This window comes from Equus asinus, chromosome X, assembly GCF_041296235.1.
Source record: "Equus asinus isolate D_3611 breed Donkey chromosome X, EquAss-T2T_v2, whole genome shotgun sequence".
In the NCBI taxonomy this organism is placed as follows: domain Eukaryota; kingdom Metazoa; phylum Chordata; class Mammalia; order Perissodactyla; family Equidae; genus Equus; species Equus asinus.
This window is the reverse complement of record NC_091820.1, coordinates 121,680,284-121,690,868: the sequence shown is the minus strand read 5'-3', so window position 1 is coordinate 121,690,868 and position 10,585 is coordinate 121,680,284. Positions and strand designations below refer to the sequence as shown.

Below are 10,585 nucleotides of genomic sequence, written 5' to 3'. Positions count from 1 at the left end.
CCGGTGTGTTGCACTAGTAGGTGATCCATCAAATTTAATGAACTGAGTTTGTGGGTAAAATGAGAGAAAAGCGTTTTGGTGTTCATAACTTTTGAATATGGTTGTCATCCATATGTTTCGAATCTGATGTGGGAGTGGCACGGGGGGTATATCACTACTGCTCAGCTTTACTTTGGGCTGCTGTATAGAATAGTCACATAGTGTTCTTCAGCAGAGTCTTAGAGAACTGATACGTTCTAGTTTAAAATCTTCTAAAAACGAGCAATCAAAGGTAGCCCTAAAAACCTTTGAGTGATGAAGTAGATCAAGAAGGGGGCTTAAGCGTAAGGTGTGCTAGGAAAGCGAGCAGTGGTTAGACCTTTCAGCTGTGCATCAGCAAAATGGTTCTCAGCTGTGCATTAGCAACATGGTTCTTGATCTTCACTTTTCATTCTCAGCGGGCTAAAGGAAGTCTCCTTTGTTCTGGAATGAAATGTAAACAGGTTGAACTGTGAAGAAGGAATGATGAATGTAGACATTGTTTTGGAAACACGTGTCTCAACTGTGTTTTGAGGGCAGAGAGTAGAAATGCTATGAGGGTCTTAGATTTTCAGCCATCATCAGAAAGAAGGGACTTTTTTTTTGTTGGTGAGGAAGATTGCCCCTGAGCTAACATCTGTGCCAGTCTTCCTCTATTTTGTGTATAGGACGCCACCACAGCATGGTTTGAAGAGTGGTGTATAGGTCGGCATCCAGGATCTGAACCCATGAACTCCATGCCACCAAAGCAGAGCGTGTGAACTTAACTCCTATGCTACTGGGCTGGCCCGAACAATTTTTGATAATTACGGATCAGCTGGGATTGTACGATTTTTGAATGCAGACTGGAAGTGGTTCTGGGGTTGTAGGTTCTCTCAAGTGGTTGAAATAGGAACAATTAAGACTGTCTTTTTTTGTGGAGAGGAAATAGTTTGAACTGTTACTTAGCATCTACAATAGAACAGTGAACTATAAATATTCCAGATGACTTGAATTTGCTATTGTGCTTGAATGTTTTTATGGCCTGTTTCCACCATGATAAATAGGATTATTCTCTTGCTAGGATGCATACACACTTTTGTATATGGGTAGGTGCACTCTCTACTTTACTGAACATAGGTTGATAGATAAAATACTTGATAAAACAAAAATCTGAATTTATGCTCCACCAATTTTGAGGTTTTGATAATTTGGAGAGGAACTGAGCACAATTTTTCTTTAGTGTTAGCCATAAAGGTAGAGCTTGCTGAGCAAGATAATAACATAGACAACAAGATTCAGGAAGAATATTTAACTGCGTAGGAGAAAACATAACTTGCAGTCAGTTCTTGGACACATGCTTTCTGATACAAACATTTGTAGTAGTGCTAAGTGCTAACCTGTTCATTAATTCAGATTGGTCCACTACAGAGTTATTCAGAAAGTTTTAATTTTGAGTGATTAAGTACATCTGAATCTTCACCGCTGGTTTTGAGTACAGGGAGACAGCTCAGGTTGTGTGGGCCCTGTGGCCAGAACTGGCTGCAGGAGCCAATCTAAGCTATAAATGATGGGCAGGGAATTGTTATTCTTACACGTACTTTTGTCAGTGAGCCAGGTGCTCTAGAGTTAACCATGGTGTCAGTGGGATGCTAGTCACTAATATAACTTCTTTGGAGTCACTGGTGTATCCTTTGGAGGGCTAAGTATGAAAGAAGCAGGTGGCGGGGGCATTGATCTCTGATACCATAGTCTAAGGTTTAGGCTTGGCTTAATGGTAAATATTTGTCAGGAAGATCACTAAACATTGTCTTTTTGAACATATTTGTACAGTGCTCAATACCAATGGGCTTATGCTGTTGGCCATTGGAAGGAGCCATTCTATTTTAGGGAGAAATATTCATTACCAACAGCATGATATCTTGGTTGTTAGGGAGCAGCAGTGTATCTGAAACCCATTTTAATGTCATCTTAGAGCAGTTAGGACTTTGGGAATGGTTCCTTTGCTTACTTGGCACTCAAGAGTTTGTCCTTGCCTTGAACACGTTAGCACAAGTTTCGTGAGTGCTCACATAGGATGTTCAAGATGTTTTTGGAAAGGTGGGACATTTGGCTGGAGATTCTGTATTTTTCAACCATTTGTAGTTGATATAGGATGACAAGCAGAGTTGCCCATGTGGGGCTTTTTTGGTTGATCTTCTCTGTCATATTGTTGGAACACTTAGTGGTAGGTTAAGTTTTCAGTTCTACCTTGAATTCTTACCTATAGACTGTGGTGATCTTAGTGCACTGTCCTGGTGCTATTCCTCATAACCTGGTGGGATCTTCTCCTTCCCTACATCATCGGATTTGCTGTCTTACTGTCTCCTTTTACTTACTTTCTGCTAGAGCGATGTTAGAGACCTCGCAGGATACTGAGCAGAATCTCCAGAGGCATCTGGCTTGTCGTGAAGCACGCTGTGTACTTGGAAGTATTAACATGTAAAGAATTGGGGTTACAGATTTATCACTTTGTGAGGCTAATTAAAAGGTGCTAAGATGTCTTCATGAATTATGTGTTTGCAAAAACCTCAGAACTTGTTTGGGAGTCCTTGGACTGAAGTTCAGAATGGATGGCGGTGAAGTTCTCAAGCCAGAAATGACCAGACCTAATTTAGCTTGTGGGAGGTAAATATCAGGTACTTCATGTTAGCTGTAAAATGTAATCAATTGGAGGAGAATGTGGAAGCAATTCTAGCCAATCTGAGAAAGGACAGTGCTAGACCGTGATTATAAAAATGGTTCCTTTACCATCTGAATTCCATGTAATCTGGAACACAAACATCTCATGCTCATTTGTCCAGTCCTGTAATTAGCCGAAAATGCCTTGTACTTGTCTATAGATGGCTAGGTATGTACTGAAGGTGTTCAGATAGTATTTTCTGGGAAAGAGAGCATAAGACCCAAGGCCTGCTAGAAGGTCTTGCATGTGATTTTCCCGTTGCCTATGTTGATGGCCCAGATTTACTGTAAGGCCTCATGACAGTTCTCCTCAGTCCGGCTGACCCAGGGAATCTACCGGTGATTCTATTTTAGACAGGTGAATAAAAACATAATTGCAGGTATGAGGGAAGCAGGACTAAAGATCCTAGAGATGGTGTTGTTTAGTACATAATTCACCCACATTGACAATAACCAGTTTTTCTATAGACCATATGATGATGCATTAAAAAACAGAAAGTAGAAATTGGTTAATTGGGACTTAATAAGAAATTTATATATGTTAATAATAGACCCTTGAATGCTGACTTGGTTTCACCTCTGGTATAATGGCCAAAAGGGCGCCAGGCCATTGGTTTCTTCCATTTTGAACCTGGGGCATTCTTCACTCTACATGGATTATACTGACCTTGAAACTTTGAGCATGCCTCCATAGGAACTGTGAAGCCAGCACTAGAACCAACAGGAAACTCCACTCGTCATATCCTGTTTCTTGTAAATTCTTTATACTGTGTGTTTGCTTGTTCAATAGTAAAGCATAGTAAACACAATCTTGAACTGAGTCTCAGTCGTCATTTTAACCAACTTTCAGAATTGTGATAAGTTTTTTGTGGTCTAGCTCAGCATGGCTTTAAATTTTCAATTACCCTGCACTTATAATAAGAATGGGGTTGCTTAGAACATACCACGTAATCTTGGCTTGTTGGAGCTGGAGGTAGCCAGTTCTTTGGGACATACTTTACACAGTGGTAGTTTAGGCCCCCACATGGGGTAGAATGTGAGGGCCTCCACTAGTGCCGCATGAAAGAAAGGACCATAACTAGATGTGGAATGAGGTAGATCAATCTACTTTTAGTGGCCTGAGTATGAAGTCTTCTAGATTTCTGGACATCAAGAGCTATTCATCTATTAATTGGGTCGAGGGCCAGGTAGTGCCTCTCACTTTCTTATTCATTTATTGTGGTTGCCCGGTGGGGTCATTCTATGACAGGAGGATTAGCATATTATATGCATACACTTGAGACACACTGTTCATTATGCTCTTTGGCTATGTGTTGAAAGTCAAACATTTAATGATTTCAGTTGAAGTAGGGCAATTAATCAGAATGGAATCTAGTATTGCAGTGGAAAGGAGATTTAGGGTATGGGAGTAGAGTATGAGTTCTGTCCAAGCATTTTTCTGATAACCTAAATAAGTTTTCTTGATGTTTTCCAGTAGCACCCTTGCCTTGGTTGCCTCATTCAACCATGGACAGCTCTTGAAGGGTATTGGGTTTATCACTAAAGAGCTGGATATCTAGAACCGGAAGAGGCTCTGGAATAAAACCAACATTAGAAACAGGATCATTCTGTATAGAGAACTAAAGAACCATTTCTTTGGTGTTGTCTCTACAGGTGAACTTGCAAAACAAAGCGAAACTTCAAGATTGTCAATAATTCGTGTATTTTATTTGTAAAGAAAGCATGGCTCCTCTAATTGTACATGGCTTTGCCCAAATATGGAGTGGGAATATTAGGATGTCTAAGACGAAAGAAGCATACATTCGAACAGTGGAAGAGAAGAAGAAAGTTATTCTGGTGGTCTCTTTTAACACTGGAGAATATACAACTTTTCAGCTAGTTAATATTAAAAATGTGGTCTTTAGATCCTATGGAGAAAACGAAAATCAGCTGAATTTAATTTTCCAAAATGATGACTTCTTATTTATTGAAAAATTATCCTTGAGAGATGGTAAAGAGTTGAAGATGTTCCTGGAGAGTTTCCGTAAAAATAATCAACTACCCATGAGACCTGATAGGGTTGGGGGTGTCTTTGCTAGCAGGACAATACAGAAGGAAATTAACAAAACTTCATTTCACAAAGTGTGTAAGAAGTCAAGTAGTGGATCTTATGAGACAGGAGAAGGAACTGGAATACCTGACCTCCAGAAGATGCCTTTGTTTACATCAAAATTACCAACACGTACCTGCGAAGAGTTATTAGAAAATCGATGTGAGAAAGGGAAAAGGAAACTATCGTCTGCTTCAGAGACGAATGAGGACATCCCAAAACAGAGTAACTCCATCAGAAACAAGAAATCCAAGACAAGTCTCTTGAGGTATGTAAGCCACAATGAGAAGAAAAAATTGAGGTTAAAAGAGTCGCGAGAGAATAAGAAATGTGGATTTTCACTCAAGAGCAATTTCACTGGAAACCCCTACATAGATGGCACTAGTCTTCCCCGAATTCTGTATCAGAAAATGTATTTGGCATTTCTTTTGGAACCAAAGTATAGTGAGGATGAGCCAGAGTGGCAGAAACTCAAGATGAGCTTCGAAATTTACCCAGAAAAAGTATGGGAAGGCCTTCCCAATTTGGGAAACACCTGTTACATGAATGCAGTTTTACAGTCCCTATTTTCGATTCCATCATTTGCTGATGATTTGCTCAATCAGGGTTTCCCATGGAGTAAAATTCCCCTTGATGTTCTTAGCATGTGCTTGGCACAGCTGCTTGTTTTGAAAGATATTTATAACATAAAAATCAAGGAGAAGTTACTTATGAGTATTAAAAAGATCATTTCAGCAGTTGCAAAGATATTCTCTGGCAACATACAGAATGATGCTCATGAGTTTTTAGGTCACTGTTTAGATCAGATGAAAGAGAACATAGGAAGAATAAACACTATTTGGAAGGCTAGAATTGAATCTGAGGAAGAAAACTCACCTCAACAGGTTTTTGCTAGCAGTGCTGCCACCGAAGTGCTCGTTTGTCCTGTCGTCACGAATTTTGAGTTCGAGTTGCTGCGCTCTATTATTTGTAAAGCCTGTGGTAGAGTTGTTCTCAGGACAGAAGTGCATAATTATCTCTCTGTCAACCTTCCCCAGGGACCAAAAGCAGTTCCTTCATCTATTCAATCTACTTTTGATCTTTTCTTTGGAGTGGAAGAGCTTGAGTATAAATGTGAGAAGTGTGAGCACAGGAGATCTGTTGCAGTGCACAAATTCAGTAGGCTACCCAGGGTCCTTATTATTCATCTGAAACGCTATAGCTTTAATGAGTTTTGCTCATTAAGGAAGGATGACCAGGAAATCATTATTTCCAAATATTTGAAATTGTCTTCTCATTGCAATGAAAGTACCAAACCACCTCTTCCCTTGAACAAGAATGCACATATTAGGGATCTCCAAATCTTAAAAATCTTTCAAAAGATACATTCTGAAGCCATCAGTTCATTGACAGCTTCAACGAAGTTGACCTTGGAATCCAAGTCTTCCCTGACTCCACATGCTGGATCAGGCAAAGAGTCTGAACCACAAAAATACCAAATTCTCAATAAAGGAACAAGCAGAGAACAGCAGCAAAAAGACCTGGGAAAATATTCTAAACTGAATATAATAGAGTCCAAATTGTTAAACTCGGGGCATGGAACAATCATTGAAAAAGAGCTGTTAGCAGCTAGCTTAATGATGGGTCTGGAAGACACCTCCTTTTCTCTGACCCATGAAGGGGAAGGTAAATCTCACAGTGGTCCAGATACACGTGTTCATCCTCAGGAAGTGCTTGAACATCTTAAACTAAAGAAATATGAGAAAACCCGTATGTTTGTAGATTTTGAGAGTGCCACCGAGACTACTAAAGATTTTTCTGAAGATAAAAAAGCCAGAATTCCAGAAGGATACCCAAAAGTGGCTAAACAGATCCAGCAGTGTAAAAGGATGAGAATCTATGAACAAGCCCTTCGGCAGGCACTGCTTGAAAGCCTTCCAGAGCCAGATGCCCAGTGGCACACAGAGAAGCTTAGAAGACCTACAGAAGTAACTCTCCAGGAGGCCAATGTGAGTTCCCTAGGTGCATTGGGTTCCAATAAAAACCCTGGAAACAAAGACGTTTTAGATAAGGAGAAGACAGAAACCAAAGCCAAGAAACCAAAAAGAAATGCCGAGATCAGAGACAGACATGCCTATCAACTCATTGGTGTGGTCAGCCATCTCGGGCAGACCCCAGATTCAGGCCATTATATCAGCGATGCCTATGACTTTGAGAGACAAGTCTGGTTCACTTACAATGATCTGCAGGTATCAAGTATCCAAGAGGCTCTGATGCAGGAGGCTAGGCTTTGCACAGGGTACATCTTCTTTTACATGCACAATGAGATCTTTGAAGAGCTGTTGGGAAGGGAAGAGAAGTTCCGGTCTAGTAACGCAAAGGCAGGGGAGACCCCTCAGGGGGAATAAGAAGAACAGACTCCTGGCTGCACAGATCTGCTTGACTGCCTCACTGGCTACCACTTCCTCCATGGAAGGATAACTTCCATCTAGCCAATGATGAAGAGGCAGTTAGCATCCGGGGGCAAAGTTCAAGCAGAAACACTTATGGAGAAATCTCCATTCTAACCCTGATACAGATACCTCAATCCCATAGTCCCAGCTGATAAGCATTAATTTTCCCCTATTAGGCTATCATTGTGCTTTCCTTATTCTAATGCAGTGGCTTTTAAGTGCAGCATCAGGAGTATGGAGGAACTTGTTAGGAATAAAAAAATTCTTAGATCACAGACCTACAATTCAGAAACTCTGGACGGGGCGCAGCAACTTGATGGAGATTCTGATGCTTGAAAAGGTCAGAGAGCCACGACTAGTATATAGAGTATTTTGGTGTATTTTGCTGTTGTACATTTGAATTGTTTATATTATGTAAAGGGATTTGATTGCATTTTTTGCTGCTTATATTCATGGATGCCTTTCCTTTGTAAACTTATTCAAGTCAAATCACACACACACAAAATCACTCTTCTGCTGATCATACTCGGCAATTTGATGGAAAAAAATAATTTCTGGAGTCCTAGCCCAAGAAAGAAAAAAAACCACAGCCATTTGCTGAGGTCCTGGCAATAAAAAATGGTTGCTGGGGTCCTGCCAATAAACAGTAAATGAAGCTAGTAACTCATGAATCCTCTTGGGCGTATAGAGACGAGACTAAATGCTGGGTCAAATCTCCAAATTGTTTGCCATACTCTCTCTTTTCCTTAGTGCCAAAGGAACATATACCCTCAAGCTTAAACCTTGAGAATGGAATTGATTTGCCTTCAAGAAATTGACCTATTTTCCCTGTTCACGTGCCACAAGCTGTTCCTGGTGATCTGAGCCCACTGTGCCATTTTGATCTTCTCAGAGGGACACTGGCATTGTCTCAAAGGAACATTGATTACCAGAACTTTATCTGAAGCCGTGAACAATCTTTTGCATTCAGCATTACAAGACTAATTCCAGATTTCTTTTATTTTTCTGTGCCTTACAGCATAGTAGTAAACAATACATACTTTAAAGTGGACTTGTACAATTTGAAAGTCATACTTGTTATTGATTTGATACAGTGTCAAAAAAACTTGCACCTGGATGTGATCTCCTTCTGGGTAAAAGTCTCCTGGTTCCTAGATGTATTTTGTAGGGACTCAGTATTATTCAGGAATTTAGTAATTCTGATGGTAAGCACATGCCGTCTCTGTAATGTAGCCTCTTCCTGCCTTCGAGGCAGTGAATCTGTAACGTGTTGTACCTTTGTTATAAACAAATGACTTGTACTAAGAGGCTTTCTCCCATCACAGAGAGGGATTGAATTTTTGGTCCCACCTTTGCAAATATGGGTGTTCCCCCTTGTTTATGGGGTATGGTCTTAGTACAGCTGTATTAATCCAAGAGCTTATTGATGCTCTTAATCCCAGAGGCCTTTAAAGGGGTAAACCGAGATTTAGTGGTGTGGGAAGTTAGAAAATCCCCTCTAAGGGGAAAAGCAGACTGCCAAGTTTGGGAATTATATTTAGAAAACAGTGCATCTAGAAGGAGGTCTGAATGGGACCTGAAGATTGCTAAGGGAGATAGTGGGGGGTTTCCTAAATTGAATTAATCACTCTCATGGAAGAAAGTGTTGCACACACAATAATGAGAGATTTGTTTAACTTTTGTAGTACTTCAGCCGCTGGAGAGATTGGAGGATAAGGCTGGAGTGACATTTAAAGGACTGGAATGACAATTTGCTTTCCCAATTTCAGCCTCTTGTCGTCTCTAGAATAGTTAAATCTAAGTCCAGTTACACGGGCATCGAAGCAAGAGTTTTATTAAGAGTGTGGGAAAAGTTATTTTGTTTTGAAAGGAGAACGAGGATGCCGGTAGTTTTAAAACATTTAAAAATTTTGAGTGTGACTTATAGAGTATTATACATCCTGAGTATGCTGCTCTTCAGCATGTAGCACTTCCAAATGCAGGGCAAATCAAAAGGTGAAGAAGGTGTTTGGGGTATCCTGGACGGAGGATCTGTCCTCCTGAACAGATGGGTGGGGTGGAATTGATCATTGCCCTGTCAGAAGGAATTCTGAGTGCATAATGAGTAGCTGTATACCATCTACCCTGTTATATTGTTATTTCAAATTAAAGATTAAAAGAATTTTTCAGTGACTCAGTGGCTGTTATTTATTATGGATTTTAATTGGCTCTCTAATTTACAGATCAGGTTTCCAGGTAATCCATGGATATGAAAACTTTCTTTGACACTCAGTGTATTAGTTTTCTATTGCTTTCGTAACAAATTACCACAAACTTAATGGCTTAAAACAACACAAATTTATTATCTTATAGTTCTGGAGGTCAGGAGTCTGAGATGGGTATCACTGGGCTAAAATCAAGATGTTGAGGGGCTGGCCCAGTGGTGTAGTAGTTAAGTTCGCATGCTCTGCTTTGGCAGCCCGGGGTTTGCAGGTTCCAGTCCCAGGTGTGGACCTACACACTGCTCATCAAGCCTTTACAGCATCCCACATACAAAGTAGAGGAAGATTGTCACAGATGTTAACTCAGGGACAATCTTCCTCACCAAAAAAAAAAAAAAAAAAAGATTTTGGCAGGGTTACAATCCTTCTGGATGTTTGAAGGGGACTCTGTCTCCTTGCCTTTCCCAGCTTCTAGAGGCTGCCCACATTCCTTGGCTCATAGCTTCATCCCTCCACCTTCCAATCCAGCAATGTCGGGCTGAGTCCTCACATTGCCATATTTGGTTCTCCGTCTTCTGCCTTCCTCTTTCACTTTCAAGAACCATAGTGAGACTTGGCCTAGCCAAATAATCCAGGATAATCTCCCTATTTTTCAGATCAGTTGATTTGCAGCCTTTATTCCCATCTGTCTTGTAAGAATAAATTCACAGGTTCTAAGGGTTAGGATGTGGACATTTTTGTGGGGCCCTTTCTCTGCCTACCACACAATAGTAAAAGTTAATGGAAAACTATCATGAGAACAAAAAAGCAGGATGATTCAGGACTCAGACCTTTGGGGAATGGTTTTGGTCACCCTACCAGGTAAAGAATCCAAAGCATCTGAGGTTTTAGCCGAGGGTGAGGGAAAATTGTAATTGGTAATTGAAGAACTAGGACCTTGAGACCAATTCCAGAAACAAGGGCTCTAGTCGCTTTGCATATTTTCTCATTTATTATATTTGTGTGTCTATTTGTATATACTCACCATTCTTTTCCTCTACCCTGATTTCTATTTTTTAGTTTATGCACAAGTTATTGGAGGTGAACTTTACAATTTAGTCTTTAGAATATTCAATTGGTGCCTGCCTGAATTTGAGGAATAATTA

At 40.3% G+C, this 10,585-nt stretch overlaps 1 protein-coding gene across 1 annotated transcript; it reads left to right on the top strand.

Annotated features, from left to right (window-relative positions):
• The first annotated feature begins 4,440 nt into the window (after positions 1-4,440).
• On the top strand, positions 4,441-7,616 carry USP26 (ubiquitin specific peptidase 26). The gene has a single exon (XM_044764132.2). The coding sequence runs from the start codon at positions 4,441-4,443 to the stop codon at positions 7,192-7,194; it is 2,754 nt and encodes a 917-aa protein (XP_044620067.1). The 3' UTR covers positions 7,195-7,616.
• Positions 7,617-10,585: the final 2,969 nt, after the last annotated feature.